At 41.2% G+C, this 17630-nt stretch overlaps 1 protein-coding gene across 15 annotated transcripts in view; it reads right to left on the bottom strand.

Moving 5' to 3' along the window:
* The window catches only part of LOC105489384 (dymeclin), a 406658-nt gene that overhangs the window by 21876 nt on the left and 367152 nt on the right, over positions 1–17630 (bottom strand). For 8 of the 15 annotated variants that reach the window (XM_071085384.1, XM_071085387.1, XM_071085379.1 and 5 more), the window contains one exon: positions 4028–4225. The exons of the other annotated variants lie outside the window; for them this stretch is intronic. In XM_071085384.1, coding sequence (XP_070941485.1) covers positions 4043–4225 — 183 coding nt within the window. In that variant the 3' untranslated portion in view covers positions 4028–4042. Of the gene's footprint in view, positions 1–4027; positions 4226–17630 lie in introns of those variants that run through there. 15 annotated transcript variants of the gene reach the window in all.

Genomic DNA, 17630 nt, shown 5'->3' with positions numbered 1-17630 from the left:
TAGCAAGGGGCTCAGCTGGCAGTTAGAGGCTCAGGTGGCTGCTACACAGTGTGGTGGTATGAGGGAGGGAGCTGTGCTGGCAGTCCTGCAAGCTGAAGGCTTACTCAGTACCACCGGAGACCCAACATCTTATTATGGAAAATTACCCATGTGCACCAAAGTGGGGAAAATAATACAGTGAACACTGTGTGCCCATCACCCAGCTACAAGCCATTAACTCATGGGCACTCATTTAAGCTACCCCAACTTCCCTCCTCTGAATTCGTTTGGTGCTAATTCTGGACATTATATATTTTCACTCTTAAATATTAACCTAATTAAACAGGTAAGAAAGTTTTACTCTGCTTAAAGAAAACCCAATATGAGAATAAAATAAATTGTAGGGTGACCCTTTGTACCATAAAAAGCATTTAACAAAAATATGAAATATGGTCCCTGCCCTTAAGGATCTTAACATTTACTTGGAGAGCTAAGATAAATGCAAATGAAAAAAAAAATCACTAAAAAGCAATCCTCTAACATAACCTAATGTTAGAAAGTACAATGTCATAATTGCCAGTTCTGATCTGTATGAACTCTGGAGTCTCCACAAACTGGGTGCCCAGGACCTGAGCTTCATTTGCTTCCTCTCCTTTAAGCAAACCATTAGCCTCTGCCAGGTGAGCTCCCTAGGGTCCCCTGCACACTTCAGGCAAATGCTCACCTCCATGCCTTTTCTGACAGGTCTCTTTATAGCTAGGATGTCCTTCCCACCACACTTCTGTTTCCTGCAGTGCTGGTGCAGATGCTTCCTTCCCTCCAGAGTCTTGCACGGTCCTCTCCAGTGCCCAGTCCCTGCCTGCCTACAGCATTACCTGTGTATTTCTTACAAAGTGCCTGGCTGCACATGGGTTTGGATAGTTTCCATTCACTACTGGACATAAATGATTTGAAGGTAGGCTCTCTGTGCGCCATGCAGCCCCAGGTCAGGCATTGCTGAGTGAGGAACAGTACCCTCTGCCACAGGGTGGCTTAGGAGAGAGAGAGAGACAGAGAGAGAGAGAGACACACACACACACACACACAGAGAGAGAGAGAGAGAGAGAGAGAGAGAGAGAAAGACTTTGTAAAAACTGCAGTCAGGGGATGCCGGCAAGACAGTTCACCTAGGGTGGTCCTGATGGAGAGGAGAGAGAAGTGGAAGGCACTGTCTAGTCAGGGGAAATTGTTCAGAAACCTGGCTGAGAAAAAAAACAAAAAACAAACAATAAAACCCTTCCCATACAATGACCTTTCTGAGCAGTTCCTGGGTAGCGAGGGGGGCATGAGTAAAAAAGTCCATAATAAAAATCTGATCATGTTATTCTGTGCTTAAAAAAATCCTGATGGCTTCTCAATGGAAACCACTGCCATAGAAGATACCAAAAAGTAGAGGCGGAGCCTCCGAACCATGGTGTTCATAATCTACACATGGAGATAGAAGATGTACAAAAATATCAGACAAGATAGGAGGTGATAATATCATCTGAAGTGTGCAAATAAGTATAACCTGTGGGGATCCAGGGAAGGGAGAAATTAAGCTGGAAGCATCAAGAAAGGCTTCAAGGAGGAGGAGGCACCTAGGTGGTCTGTAAACAAAGGGTAGGATTTGGGCATGTGGAAGTGGGGGGTAGGGCAACCCAGGCAGAGGAATAACAGAAGCACAGACAGGGAGACAGAAAAGCACAAGGGTGCCCACGGAACAGCCGGTGTGTTTGAGAATAAGAGGGGGAATGTGAAAATAGCTTGGAAGGTAGGTTTATGGAGATCTGCTGAGACTCAGCCTAGACTTTTCTGCGTACGAAGTGGGGCCACTCCATGCACCTGAGCAGAGCTGTGCCCAGGACCGGAGCACGCTCTTGGGAGCCTACTTGGGAAACAATGTGGTCCATCTGGATGGGAGGGAAGCAGCCCTTGGAGGCAAGCAGCTAGTGCAGGGTCTAGGCGATGGGGGCTGAGGGCTAGGACCCAAAGATGACAGTGGGAACAGAGGAGAGCTGGCAGTGCCACCAGGGTGAGTGGGCAGGGAGACTTGGCAGCTCTTCACAGCTGCCTCTGCCCACAAAGGGAAGGAAATCAGGGCTGGGAAGGAAGAGATCTAGAAATGAATCCAAGAGCTTCCTCTGTCAATAGTCAAACTTCATATGTTTAGAGTCCAATGACCTGTGTTGCTTTTGTTTTTCCCTAGAAACAAAAGAGCAGACGAATAAAATTCTGTTTCCATCCTCCATCTGGCTCCATCCTAATGAGTCTTTATCTTTCTGATATGGTCTCTTCGAGCCAGTTTGCCTCTGGGAAAGGGTCTCTGTGCAGCTGACCTCATGGTGCCTTGATATTCAGTTTGGCAGTAGCTGCGGAGACAAGCCTCCGGGCCCGATAGCCTCGTAGCCCAGATTAAGCAAGCTGTCTGGAAGGCTTGTCAGAATTATAATTCTGCCTTTATTTTCAAAGGTTAAGAAATGGGGAGAGAGAGCCTGGGAGAAAGTCCCAATACACATTTCTGAAGGAAGGAGGTTTTACTTATTCTCTACATTTTAATCTGATTGTCAGCCCTGTAAATATTACAAAACTAAAACAATGCCTTAGGAACAAGGGCAGACTCACTGTCACCAATGATTAACTTTCTGATCAGAGGCTAGGAAGCACACCCTTATCTAGCCCAGCTCAGGACCTGCTGACTATGACCTAGTCAGTCCCTAGGCCTTGATTCTGGGATCCCCGAGGCCTGCAAAATGCAGCCACTGATGGACTCTTCTGGTCCTCCTGCCATAAATGTGAAGCCAGCAAGCTTCCTCCCACAGGTTTCAGGGAAAACCAGGAGCCCTTAAGATTCCTGAGACAAGAGTTAAAACGGACTAGACTCTAGGTGCTTTGCACCAACGGCACAGTGCCCAGCCCTGACTGCCATGTACAGAACACATACGGGTGGCCATGCTGTTTGCCATTTGTTCTCCTCCACCTGACTCCTGAATTATTTGGAAAGGAAATAGGAGTCTTTGGAACACACTAGGGCTGACGGTTCCAGCTTAGAAAAACTGACTTCAGTGAGGGGTCATCCTCTTTACAAAGTTTAGAAAAAGTTACTTCCCTTCAGAAGTGTGCATCCAAATTTCACCCCAGGGATTCTTCCCCACTCTGTTTCTTTTTCACCTTTGAAAATGAGGGTGGGAATGGATGTCGTGATGGGAAGGAGATTATAATCCATCTGGAAAGCCAATGAGGCAATATGCCTTAATCTGTGGGCAGAAGGCAACCAACTCCCTGTGCAGGCGCTTTCTGTGTCTGGAATATTTTGCCATGATCAGTTTGTAGTCACCTCTCACTTCCAGTGTAGCAAAATCTACAGGAAATGGAACCCTACTAATTGGAACTTTCACTAAAGCACACCTATTTTTAGGACAAAGGAACAAATAAGAGAAAAAGCATATATTCAGCAAGTTAAAAAACAACTGCTCTAGAACCCTCCACTGAGATGATAACATTCTCTGCCCAGTTTCCCACACCTGACACAGGTCTGTCCAGGGAGAAACCACATGCGAAGGATGAGTGAAACCGTGAGATTAGGAATTAATCAAAAGAGAAAAGGCAGTTTTTGTGTTTTTTTTTTTTTTTTTAAATCCATGCCTAAAGAATTTCCCTCTGACTAAAAAGCTTGGGAAATAAGTTACATTTTGTAAATAAACATATGAACAGAACTAAAGAAATATATAAATGAAAAACACTGTCACAGGGCTAAGAAACTAAATGTGGTTTAGGACAGTCACTGTTGGGGGGACCTTGTTCTCTAAAGGGATAGCCACAACCATACAACAAGCTGCTAATTCAAAATATGAAGTGCTCTAATAGCTGGGCTGCTAAGTGGTTGGAAAGGCTTTGCTGAGAAGGTAGTAATTTCTTTTTTTTTTTTGAGAGAGTTTAGCTCTTGTCGCCCAGGCTGGAGTGCAGTGTGTGATCTTGGCTCACTGCAGCCTCTGCTTCCTGGGTTCAAGTGATTCTCCCATTTCAGCCTCCCAAGTAGCTGGGATTATGGGCACTCACCACCACGCCTGGCTAATTTTTTTGTATTTTTTGTAGAGACACGCTTCTGCCATGTTGACCAGGCTGGTCTTAAATGACTGGCCTCAAGTGATCCAACCGCTTCGGCCTTCCAAAGTGCTGGGATTATAGGTGTGAGCCACTGTGCCTGGCTGAAGCTAATTTCTAAACCCTAAGAGAAAGGGGTGAGTTTGGGTAGGAAAGAAGCACTTTAGACATTGGGAAAAAATCTGAATAGAGTCATGTATGCAAAAACAAAGAGAAAGGGGTGAGTTTGGGTAGGAAAGAAGCACTTTAGACATTGGGAAAAAATCTGAATAGAGTCATGTATGCAAAAACAGTAAAAATAACTATCTTTACAAGGGAGACAGTAAAACCAATCATTCCCAAAAGGACTAGGCTTCTTATTTATATTATATACTGACAGTTTACAATTTATAAACCTATATAGAATCCTACCATGAAACTGATAGTCCAACCATGCACATTATATAAAATCTAGTCGGAACAACTGCATGCCTAGAAAAGTAGCATTTTTAGGCAGATTCGAGTTTGGAAATATAAATTTTCTGATTTCAAAATGGGATGCTTCATAAACCTATTCATTGGTCAATAAAATTAACTTCTCAGATTTCAATTATTTTAAGCTAATATTTTTATTCTATCCTCCTCAAAAGTCATTTGTCCCTTATAATGAAAATGCCTTTGAAGTAAACATGCAAAAATTCACATCAAACAATTCTGAAAATAGATTCACTTCTGTGAAGCTCTCCACACCAGGTTCTATGACTTCATACTCCCTGAAGAAACTGTTAACAGTAAGAAATTTCACATTCACTTTCTGAAGGCTACTCTATGATGTATTTGATTAAATCCTACTTGAAAGTTAAAAATAACACAAAACTAGCTAGACTGATGCAAGGGAAGTTTTAGCCTTTGCACTTATATGTGGAGAGGCTAGCAGGCATTTGAAATCTCCAGCTAGAGTGTATTACGCTCTATTAATACATCACTGGGACAGCACGTTCAAAATATGTATATATTTTTCCTTTTCACACTTCTAAATCTGCAACTAAAATAAATGTAGGTTTAATTTTTACTGTGTTCAAAATTGTAGTTTCTCTCTTTACTTTCAAATACTGTTTTGGAATTCAACCTCTTTGTTGTTCATGATGTATCTAGTATGAATTTATAGTCACTTCATGACTAAACATTGCCTCTTAAAAACACAGATGTTCTATCCCCAAGGGTTGCTAAGCTATTAATAAATTGTTTTCTCAAACTTTTTACTTACATGGTTTAAATTAGCTACACTCATTTCTGAAAGTATTGAACTGTTTAAGGTATACTTAAAAGTTACTTGTTTAGCCACTTCATTGGAGATCAGAGAGAATAACTAAAAAATACAAATTGGCTGTAAGTGCTCACAGACAAATCACAAGCTTGGCTTGGGCTTCTTTGCACCGCATGTCACTAAAATACCCACAGAAGGCCTGGGTCCTGATTTTAGAGAAAGCAGGGATATAATCTATTTTCCCATTCCCATTTGCTTTAAAACTAGTAACTCCACTAATTCCAAGTCCACACATTCATTACAACAACTTCCTCTAACTCATATTGCCTAGGCCATGTTTTCCTTTTTCTAGTGAAACAGCTAATTTTTTGTTTTTTTGAGACGGAGTTTCACTCTTGTTGCCCAGGCTGAAGTGCAATGGTGCGATCTTGGCTCACTGCAACCTCTGCCTCCTGTGTTCAAGCAATTCTCCTGCCTCAGCCTCCCGAGTAGCTGGGATTACAGGCATGCGACACCACGCCCGGTTGATTTTGTATTTTTGTAGATATGCGGTTTCTCCATGTTGGTCAAGCTGGTCTCAAACTCCTGACCTCAGGTGATCCACCCACCTTGGCCTCCTAAAGTGCTGGGATTACAGGCATGAGCCACCGCGCCCGGCCTCAATATTTTTTTATTTTCCGACATGCCTTGTAGTAAAATCAAATATATTATTCACTGAAAAAAATTAAAAGCAGGGCTTATAAAATTATCACTAAAATTAGTTCCACAATCCAAATATATAACAACTATGAAATACTTTGATGTATCTCTTTCTAGTCCTTTTAGTGAGGGGCATAGATCACATCTTAGGAGAGCAAAAATGGATAATATCATTTGATTTTTATATGCAAATGGAAACAGGGAGAATAATTTTACATAGTTGATTTTTACGTTCATTGGAATCTCTTTAACATTTCTATCACTTACCATACTTTGTTCACTTTTTAAGTAAAGGAGCCTTCATGTACCGTCCCTCCGCACTTTACAAAAAACCTTTTCTTTTGTGAAATGTTTTTGTGAAATGCATACGGAAAAGTTCCCAATAATAAAGTGTAACAACTAAATAGGTTGGTGCAAAAGTAATTGCGGTTTTTGCCATATAGCATATAGGTTGGCCATAGAGCAAAAATCACGATCACTTTTGCACCAACCTATAGCAGAAGGTAAGCACTTATGGAATTACTGCTCCAGCCTGGTCAGGGAACTCTCTCCCGTCTCCCTGGCCATCGCCACCCTGACTTTTGTGGTGAGCACTCCTTGCTCTTTCTTATACTTAACTTTTACCACCTATACCTGCATTCCATAGCACTCTCGGTGAGTTCTGCCTATCTGTGAATTTTATGTTAATGGAATTACACAGTGTATACCCTTCTGTATTTGGATTATTTCACTTACCACTATGCACGTGAGATTCAAACATGTTGGGGTTGGCTGTGATTCATTCATGGTCATTGCTGTATTCTATTGCTTGAATATACACAACTTATTAATTGTACCACTGATGGACACTGGGTTGTTTCCAGGGTTGGACTGTTATGAACAATTGTGCTATGAACATTCTTACACATCTCGTGTGCAAGGGCAGGCATTTAGGTTAGATGTTTACCTAGGAGTGGAAGACAGTATGCATATACATCTGTTCGACTTTAGTAGATAAGCCAAACTGTTTTCTAAAGTATCTGTACAATTTGGATTTTTTTTTTTTTTTAAGGTTTTCATGACCACATCATACCTTCTTTACTGCTTTTCTTATCCCTGATCTTGCCCTATATCAAACCTTGCCTGGACATTGCTACAGCTTACAAGGTGGCTATCATACTTGCATCTTGGCCAACATAGCCTCCTGTACTTTGGCCACTCATAGCTCTTCATCCCATCACAATGAAGATACATGCAGTGTGTGTCTATTGTATACAGGGTCCCAGGCTGATTACTGGGGATATAAAAAGGCAGATAGCAGGTCCTTGACATCAGGTGTTACAATCGAGTTTGGAAAAAGGAAATATAGTTAAGATCTTACTAGAAGCAGCATATGATAAACAGCTAATAAATGTTGTAGGTTATGAGCACTATGGAGGTTCAGTAGGGGAAGGAGTGTGGTGATGTGAGTGTTATGGAGGTTCAGTAGGGGAAGGAGTGTGGTGATGTGAATGTTATGGAGGTTCAGTAAGGGAAGGAGTGTGGTGATGTGAATGTTATGGAGGTTCGGTAGGGGAAGGAGTGGGGTGATGTGAGTGTTATGGAGGTTCAGTAGGGGAAGGAGTGGGGTGATGTGAATGTTATGGAGGTTCGGTAGGGGAAGGAGTGGGGTGATGTGAGTGTTATGGAGGTTCAGTAGGGGAAGGAGTGGGGTGATGTGAGTGTTATGGAGGTTCAGTAGGGGAAGGAGTGGGGTGATGTGAATGTTATGGAGGTTCGGTAGGGGAAGGAGTGGGGTGATGTGAGTGTTATGGAGTTTCGGTAGGGGAAGGAGTGGGGTGATGTGTTATGGAGGTTCAGTAGAGGAAGGAGTGGGGTGATGTGAGCACTATGGAGGTTCAGTAGGGGAAGGAGTGGGGTGATGTGTTATGTTATGGAGGTTCGGTAGGGGAAGGAGTGGGGTGATGTGAGTGTTATGGAGGTTCGGTAGGGGAAGGAGTGGGGTGATGTGTTATGGAGGTTCAGTAGAGGAAGGAGTGGGGTGATGTGAGTGTTATGGAGGTTCAGTAGGGGAAGGAGTGGGGTGATGTGAGCACTATGGAGGTTCAGTAGAGGAAGGAGTGGGGTGATGTGAACACTATGGAGGTTCAGTAGGGGAAGGAGTGGGGTGATGTGTTATGTTATGGAGGTTCATTAGGGGAAGGAGTGGGGTGATGTGAGTGTTATGGAGGTTCGGTAGAGGAAGGAGTGGGGTGATGTGAGTGTTATGGAGGTTCAGTAGGGAAAGGAGTGGGGTGATGTGAGCACTATGGAGGTTCAGTAGAGGAAGGAGTGGGGTGATGTGAGTGTTATGGTGGTTCAGTAGGGGAAGGAGTGGGGTGATGTGAATGTTATGGAAGTTCAGTAGAAGAAGGAGTGGGGTGATGTGAGCGTTATGGAAGTTCAGTAGGGAAGGAGTGGGGTGATGTGTGAAAATCTTGGGGTGAAGCTCTGGCCTTCGCTGGGTCTTGTGGGAAACAAGCACAGGCTGAGGCTGGGAGCATGCATGCCATGTTCAGCGAACTGGGAGGGATCAGCAGTATCCTGAAACAATTGTTCATGCCACATGCAGGGCAGAGCGGAAGAATCTGCCTCTCAAATGGCCAGTTAAAGATCAACTTGCAGTTAAATAACATATAACATAACAAAATAAAATCTGCCAGTTAAAAATATTAAATTTAGTCACAAATGAGCAAGAAAGTACAACTCCAAAATGCAGTTCTAAAAGTAGTTATGGTGCTAGAATACTGAGCCCCTGAGACCTAGCCTGAGGACATGGTCCCTCCAAGGCATAGACAGATCTGGGATGTTACTGCTGACAGAACACCCACCCCTCCAAAACTGGCCCTTTTGCAAAGGCATTTCATTAGTCACAAAGGGGAGAGTCAGTGAATTAACTCAGATTTGAGTTAACGTAAATACATCATAAACATCAAGCCAAAACTCATGGCATCATCCTTCTACACAAAGAATAGCACAGGGCCAATGACTAGTAATAGTTGGACTATGAAGTATTTTGAGGCTGCTTTAAGAGGGCACTGTAGACTGATATTAATGGTTACAGTGTCCCTTGAATGCAGAGAACAGCCATGTGTGGTACAAAGAGACATTACCAGGTGCAGCCAGGAAGTCCAGGATCGGGGCCTGGATCTGCCCCCACCAGCCTTGTGACCCTGGATGAGGCAATTCTCATTTCCCCTATTCATAAAATAAGGGGGTTGAAAAGAGGGTTTCTCAAGTATCTCTTCTCTCTCCATTCTAACAACTGATGCTGAGAGAAAGGATATTTTTCGGTCCACTTCCTTAGGAACAGAAGCTTCATGACTGGTTCCTGCGTACCTTTCTTTAAACAAAAACATTTCCCACAAATCCTAAGGCTTACCATGGAGAAAGGGCACAGTTTGATGCTGCTCCTTAGAAATGAAGGGAGCTCCAGAGAATATTGTTTTTAAGTCATTTTAATAGCTTTTGTTAGGCTGGACTGCTGGAGGTGAGGAGTACATGACAAGCCAGAACAACTCCAAAAATGAACTGGGTACCCTGACACTTGGCTGCTTTTGTTAAAACTTAAAAAGCCACATGCAGCTCTCATATGCCAAGGATGAGTGGAAATTCTTTTTTTCCCCCTTTTTCTATGCCCTCTCTCAGTCGAATAAAAGAGTGGAAATCTAAAACAAGGAAATAGCTTCTCCTGTTCCTCTCTAGAAGTGATTACATTCCAAACCATCTTTTTAATTCTACTGGAAAGTGTCACTTATGGGATTTGGAATCAGGGTCAATTCTAAACAGTTCACGTGAACACATCTGCATGGAATTGATGTTTTTTCATATATACAAACACTAGAATCTCTTTTAAAAACACTGGAACCAGGAGAAAGTTTACCATGCCAAGTTTTCAGTTTTTGCTTATTGTGAGAATAGAATGTAATTGAAGAGACACAGGCAAAACAAAAGAAGTATAATAAATTGATTACGGAAAGAAGGGATCTTCGGAGTTAGCCTAGTTTACCCTCATTTGACAACATATTAGTAAAATACTCACCTACATAGATGGGATGATGTGTAAGTTAAATTAGACAACTTAGTCTTGACAGAGCTACTAATGTGTTCATGGAAAATAGTGAATAAACTAAATTGTTATAAACTCAATCATACATTAAAGTCAGCATTTAAAAGAATCTTGCTATGATCCCTCCCAAAGTAAAATAAAAAGAAAACTAACCTGCTAAAGAAAATCACTCAGCAATTTACCTATTCTGAAAGTTCAGACTGGCACCTTGAGCCTTCTTTGGGCTCACTATTCTCAAAGACAGGGCTTTGTGTTTCTCAACGGTAGAGATGATACCAGCTCTATGTCCTGTATTATCCCAACTTTTCCTCAGGGTCATGACTGCCAAAGACTCACAACTCTTTTTGGTATATTTTCATGAGTAGCATGTAAAAGTTCCTATAAGATACTGAAAAGTAAGACTCATGTGTGTTGTTTAGTTTACAAAACAACACACTTACTTATAAAAGTAAGACTCGTGTGTTGTTTTGTTCCCTTGCTAATCAGGACAAGTGGCCCTTGATTTTCATAACTGTTAGTGTACTAACTTGCAGCAGTTCTTTTAAATTGTGGCTTCTGGTCTATTATGGACTTGGGAACCAGATGGCTAAGCTTATTAAAACTGTGTATTAGGCCAGGCGTGGTGGCTCATGCCTGTAATCTCAGCACTTTGGGAGGCCAAGGCAGGTGGATCATGAGGTCAGGAGTTTGAGACCAGCCTGACCAACATGGTGAAACACCATCTCTACTAAAAATACAAAAATTAGCTGGGTGTGGTGGCGCATACCTGTAATCCTAACTACTTGGGAGGCTGAGGCAGGAGAATTGCCTGAACCTGGGAGGCAGAGGTTGTGGTGAGCCAAAATCGCGCCACATCACTCCAGCCTGGGCGACAGAGCAGGACTCTGTCTCAGAAACCAACCAACCAACAAATGAACAAAAAAAACTGTGTATCAAGCAAGGAGTATGGCTATGAGCAAGAGGCTCAATAAAGTACAAGACAAGAGCTCTGAGCCATTCATTTTGATTGTTCAGAATCTACAACTCTAGTTTTTGTCTTTGTTCTGGAAAAGTGAGGTTGATAGATATCTGAGAAACTAACATTGGCTAACAGTTACTGAGAGCTTGCTTTGTGCTAGGGAGTTTACATGCATTGTTTCTTTTGATTTCTCCACCTATTCCAGGATGTAGGTAAGGTGATGAGTTAGACCTGTCCTTGAGGTGAGAAACTGATGCAAGTGAGGGTGAAATAACTTGCCCCAGACAGCAGGACTGGGGATTTACTCTCAGCCCTCCAGCATCCTACCTGCTTCTCCACTTATGTGCTTCAGAATCTGCATTCTGCCCATAGCCATTCTTCATTTCACACTCAAGGAAACCACTGTAGCTCAAAGCCCTCAGAGTTTGTGCAGTCTCCTTTTACCTCCCAAGCTCCCTTTGCCCATTTGCATTCTCTAATTTGCTTAAGTTCCTCACATTTGAAAAGGAAGGGAGTAGAGAAGCTGTTTCTTTGAATGCTACTTTAGAAACTGTGCCCCCAACAGTAAGGTTCTTTAAGGGACAACCACTAGCAGAGTGCTGTGCAGGCAGGAGTTGCTCAATCAATACTAGTTGAACAAATAAATGAAAGGCAAGAAAATATCTATTGCAAATAGTAGCTTTGTAGGAAAAGGAATGTTAGCCACTGGATGTTGGAGATATTTATTCAAAGACTCAGAGGCCTAAAGACTGTGGGAACACCATAAATAAATATAATGATCAAGAGTCCACATGGTTCCCTGTATGCCATTGTGCCCTGATTTGAAAAACTCTCAATATTGGGTTTGGTGTTTTCTCTTCAATAGGGACTGTTAACAATGAGACGCTGTACGGTAGAATGTGCAGACCATTTATAAAGGACGAAAATAATCACTGATTTTTCATTTTCAGTTCCTGTAGGTTAGGGCTGGGATACAGATCACCAAAGATGAAGGCAAATCTTTTATAGTGCCTACCTGCTTTTATTTTTCATGCCTGTATCAACAGGAAAAATGTTGAATGCATGAATTTGATAAGACTGATATTTATTTAATGGCAGAGGCTGTTAGAAACAAGAACTAGGCACATGATTTGAATGCTTACATTAGTGAAATCCCTCTGATGCATGTTTTAAATGAAAGACTATGCTTTCATTTCCAAAAATACTGTCTTTTGCAGTAGACATGTTAAACTGAATGGAGAAAAATAAGATAACCCTTGACAAAAAGTAACCACTTAACTTCAGTCTGTGTAACATTCTGTGATACAACTGAAACCATGGACACAATGCTCTAAAGGCAATTCAAGTTCACAAAAGCTTATCTCCCCGCGATGAATAGAGAAGACGATTCATTCATTTACCCTTTATAGAACCAGTGTGTCTCTTTGGGGTTCAGATTATGAGCAAAGCCACCAGCCAGCATAGGCTAAGAGGTGGCTTTGTGACCACAAGTACATTTTTAGCAAATTGAAGCTACAACATTCAAGGGTAACATGCTCACTGATAGTAAATCACTACTTACCTGGGGGCCTAAAATAATCAGGGCTAGAAGTCAAATGTGAAGACGATCCAAAGGGGGAAAAAAGAGTAAAAGGAATTCATTCCTTAATATCATCAAGTGTATATATTAACTATCACATATTTAATGGCAGGGAGAGAAAGGACAATAATGGTAAGACTACAAAGGATCCCATGTATAGCGTCTTGTCATAGGGACTATTGAAAATTAAATAAGGTTGTTTCTACTGCTACTGCTATCAATTAGCCAGCAACCACTTCCACAGCCATAATAACTGCCACATGCACGCTGTGCCTTACCCCTGGGCCTGCTAATTCCAAACACAGGAGGTTGCACACTGCACTCAACAGACTGGTCTACAACAGAATGCCCTGCTAGTTAGATTTTGTTTTACAAAATGAAATGATTCAGTACGTCAGAATATTTTAGATAATTTAGCCTACTTCCTTTCCTTAAACATATGAACTAGATTACATACTTTGTAATAATTTAACCTTCACTTATCCAAACATTCTCTGTGCCATACAACTACATGTTTCTCTTTATTTTTGTTCCTTCTAGTTTCATAAAGTTTAAACAATGATCTCTGGTCTAAGTTACAAGGCTGTGCTGCCAATAAGGTGATTTGTGTCATGTTTAAAGGCTTTCATTTTTGAAGTGGAAAAAAATCACTCCTGTGAAACTGACACTGTAGTTTGAAAGATGAAGATACCAACATAAAAAAAAAATCCCATTCGAAAGGGATGGGATTTGATATCTATGAAAGTAGCCCCTAGACTCACTCCCTGGCCACCTCCCATTCCAGCCTTTTCCCTGTGGAGTTCTCAAACCCTTGTATTGACGGGGGTTTCCAAAAAGACAAGAAGTAGTGAACAGCAAAAAAGAGTAAATGCTTTTCCTGAACTTTGGAAGAAACCAGATTTCGTCAGTGAGGTTTGGCCATGTGAGAAACCCTGTAACCAATTTCATTTCCTGATAAATGAATGGTCCACAGGGGAAAGTCCACCAGTGAGTTTCGGAACGTTTGAGAGCTGAGACTTTATGAAAGGCTCCTTGAAGGAGCCAGCCGGCTGTCTTTGCTTATCACTGCTGAGCCAGACAGCGCCATGCAAACAGGAGAGCTGCCAGACTCCATTTAGAGCCCTTGCTGAAGCACAACTGATAGGGCTTCACAAACATGTGGTATCCCTTTAAGAAATGACATTGCTATCGTGTGCCCCTTCCATTAGACTAGGCTCTTTAACCTGCAGGGCTGGAAACATATGCCTATTAAAATTATTTTAGAAGAGCAGGCTTAACAGTCTTCTCATTTAAATGTAACCCCCCTCATCCAACCAAAAACAAAATATCCTGGGCATTCAGTTTTGATTTAGAGTTGGGGAAATGTAATGTATAAAAATGAACACATACATGGACAAATAAGAGTAAAACATAGTAACTCAATCTCAGGGAAATTATGACAAATAGAAAGTGCCTCAAAGTATTGAAACAAGTTCATCTGAAATGTGAATAGCCTCATTCGTCACAAGATCATTTACATTTTAAACTTGAAATGAATATCTTTATGTTTAAGTAAACTAAAAGGCAATTCTCATAACTCTATATGTGCTATATTTATGCCTGAAAATTTAAAAACATCTTAACACCTTTCACATTAATTCAGAATTGGCCAAAGCACAAATATGTTTAAAGAATTCAAGTAAACTTTTGTCAAAGGTTAACTTGACAGATTAAAAAATATGTAATTTGGGCTTGCTTAGAAAACACACACAATACCAGCTCCCCGCCACCCCCATAAAATAGTCAAATGAACACTTGAAGGCAAGAGAAGTTTGGGAAAGTCTTAAATAATGGCTTCAGGCCCTCAATTACAAAAAATTAGAAAACCCAAAAAACCAAATCTGAAATGAGTGAGCTTTCAAGAGGCTGGCAGACTTGGCCTGGCAGAAAGGAAGCCTGGAGTTGATTAAGTTCACCCCTGCAAACTCACGTCACAGCAGCAACAAGGATATGCTGGAGGTCTACAGAGAGGCCGAGGCTAATTTCACCCACCGACAATAACCACGTCTAAAACAAGGAATGGGGGAATGCCAATGAGCCCTAAGCTTCCTCTTTAACCATTTAATCCATTTTTTCTTCTTCCATGGTTTTGTAACCACAAGACACATTCTTTTTTTGACTTCAGTTTTAGATTCTTGGTGACACTGAGTTGGGTTGTCTCCAGGCCCAGGATAAGTAGAGAAGTCTGTGCATTCACTATAGGGAGGCAGTGCTAAACTTGCTTTATCAAGGTAAAATAATTTGGTATCAAAATGTTAAGATGGAAGGGAAAGGAGGTCTCCTAGGTTATTTTAAAACTATCTGAGTTGTGATTCTGATCAGTCACATGAATTGAAAAAGATGGCCACTTTAATATAAGGTTCTTTTGGTCTCCACAGCTTATAAATAAAGAGCAAAACTAAATTTACACAGTCGGCTCTCTGTATCCATAGGTTTTGCATCCCTGGATTCAACCAACCATGGATTTAAAACATTCTGAGGAAAAAACAAGGATGGTTGCATCTGCACTGAACATTACAGACTGTTTTTTCTTGCCATTATCCCTAAATGATACAGTATAACAACTATTTACATGGCATTTACATTATATTAGGTATTGTAAGTAATCTAGAGATGATTTAAAGTATACAAGAGGATGTACACAGGTTATATGCAAATATACTATTTTATAATGTGGACTTGAGCATCTGTGGATTTTGGTGTCTATGGGGGGTGTTTAGGGGGTAGGGTCCTGGAACCCATCTCCCATGGATACAGAGAGGTAACTGTATTGTGCTTATAAACCATTTCAAATTTTAACTGTCTACATATATAATAATTGTGCATGGTACTTTTAAATTCAGAAAATAAGCCAAACTGGAAAAATCAAAAGGTTTGATTCAAAAACAGGGCTCAATACCTGTGGTATGAGAATTAGTCTGTTTCATAACATGAAAACTGAGTTATTTAGAGGATACTAATCAGTGCTTTGTAGAACAGAGCTACAAATGACTACCGAGTTTAACGGCCAAAAGCAAATCTGAGACCTCTAATTCCTCTAATTAATCTGAAGAACTGTTACTTGTGAATATTCCACAAAGCACATGAGCTTCTTATACAATAAGTTCCAAGAGAACTAAAATGTTTTTCTGTTTTCTTTTGAATGCGATTGCTTTCAGATCATCTCAAATTCAGAAGCCAGATGTGGGTGGGAGTTGCATAGAGGACAGAGAAGGCTTAAAAGTGCACTAATGTTGAGACTACTATGGAGAAGGCTGGATGCAATGGACTCAGAGTCCTCAGGAAGGGGCTGCTGATAAGCAACGGGAGAGGCAGACAGGCTGGGCGTCCCCTCTGATGCTCATCAACCCCCAAATCAGGAGGCCAGAAACCTAGCTTTCACTTCTGTTTCCGTGCTGGAGGGAGACAGATACCATGGATTTTACAGCTAGACAATCAGTGAGGACCCATAACCCTAAGGACCTCAAGTACTTATGATGAGGAGAAGCCAGGGACATTCCCTCTTTCAGTTGCTTTCTCTTCCTTCCTGGTTTCTGTTCATCAACACGAGCCCCAAAACCGTCCCATTTGAGGGCCGAGTGTGCAGCCCCTGCGGAGGAGGTTGTGCTGGCTTGGTTGGGGACAAAGCCTGAATGCTGAAGGTTTGTTTCCTGAATACCACTGTGCGATACTCCCCTACTCCCATCCCATCACTTCAGATTTATCCCTCTCTTCAGATTTTCATCCGAGGATCAGGGCCACTCAGGAATCTTTAATAAAAGTGAGCCAATCTGTCCATTATGGAGCCAAGGAAATGTAGGGAAAGAAGGATTCAGTGAAGGATAAACAGGGAATCGATGGCAGGGTCAAGAGGAAAATACACATTTCTGGATCCCTGCTTGGGAAAATGGCCACTGGTATGAGTAAAACTATAGACACAAAGTCCTATCCTCATTTTGATGGTGGGGGTAGTAGATAATGCCATGTCAGAATTTTTCCAACACGGAAAATTCAAAACATTTACTACTGTGAGTCTTGGAAACAAGGAATGGCAGTTTAACTTTTGAGGTGGGGAAGAAGAAGGGATCAAAAGACTGTTTACTCTGTTTTGTAATGAAACGAGTTTTATGAAGTGCTCTTTCCAGTTGAAGACACACTTACTATTTTCTGCTGGGAAATATTCTGGCTCGTTTACAGTAAAGATCTGATATAACATGAAGAGAGTTTAAACCCCATACACTTAAAAGCTTGATAACACATGTTTTCCTATGTTGGGGCTGTGGCAATGTTTATCCTCCATCTTGATAGGGCAATGTCAGAAATGTGTTAGCAGGGGCACCCTGTTACTGAAGAGGCAGTATAACAACATTAAAGTAAATTTCAAAAAAGCAAAGCAAAACTGATCAACCAACCAACTCACCCTTAATCTTATTGCTCAAAGTAAATATTTTCATTTTGGGGAATAATCTTTCTCTGTATGTATCTGTGTGTCTCTGTGTGTGTAGTGTGTGTAGAGATATATGAATATAAAAATAGTAGCAATCACAGGAAAAATATGATGTTTTAAACTTTGAGTCTGAAAGACACCTTAAGAAAAATGCCATACCTTTCTACTTTGATATGGCACTTAATCTCCATGCTGCAGATATTATGCCAAAAGTAAACTACTGAAATACATTTTAGTGAAACATGCTATCGTAACAGTTCAAGTAATTCACACCACCAATGTAATAACAAGCACTATTTTGTTTAGGTTTTCAGAGTAGGTACCATATAAAACCATTTTTCTGGAGCCATTTTATGTTTTATATAAAAAATTATCATGTAAAATGTAATAACCGTATAAAGTGCCGCATGTTCACATCCTGACGACATCTGGGAAGAGGTGAATTGTACATTCTGCTTTAAAACAACCCTTGAAGGTACTAAAAAATATGGTATC

The sequence above is a fragment of the Macaca nemestrina genome, chromosome 19 (genome assembly GCF_043159975.1).
Source record: "Macaca nemestrina isolate mMacNem1 chromosome 19, mMacNem.hap1, whole genome shotgun sequence".
Lineage (NCBI taxonomy): Eukaryota > Metazoa > Chordata > Mammalia > Primates > Cercopithecidae > Macaca > Macaca nemestrina.
The sequence above is the reverse complement of the archived record's forward strand: the minus strand, read 5'-3'. Positions and strand labels throughout refer to the sequence as shown.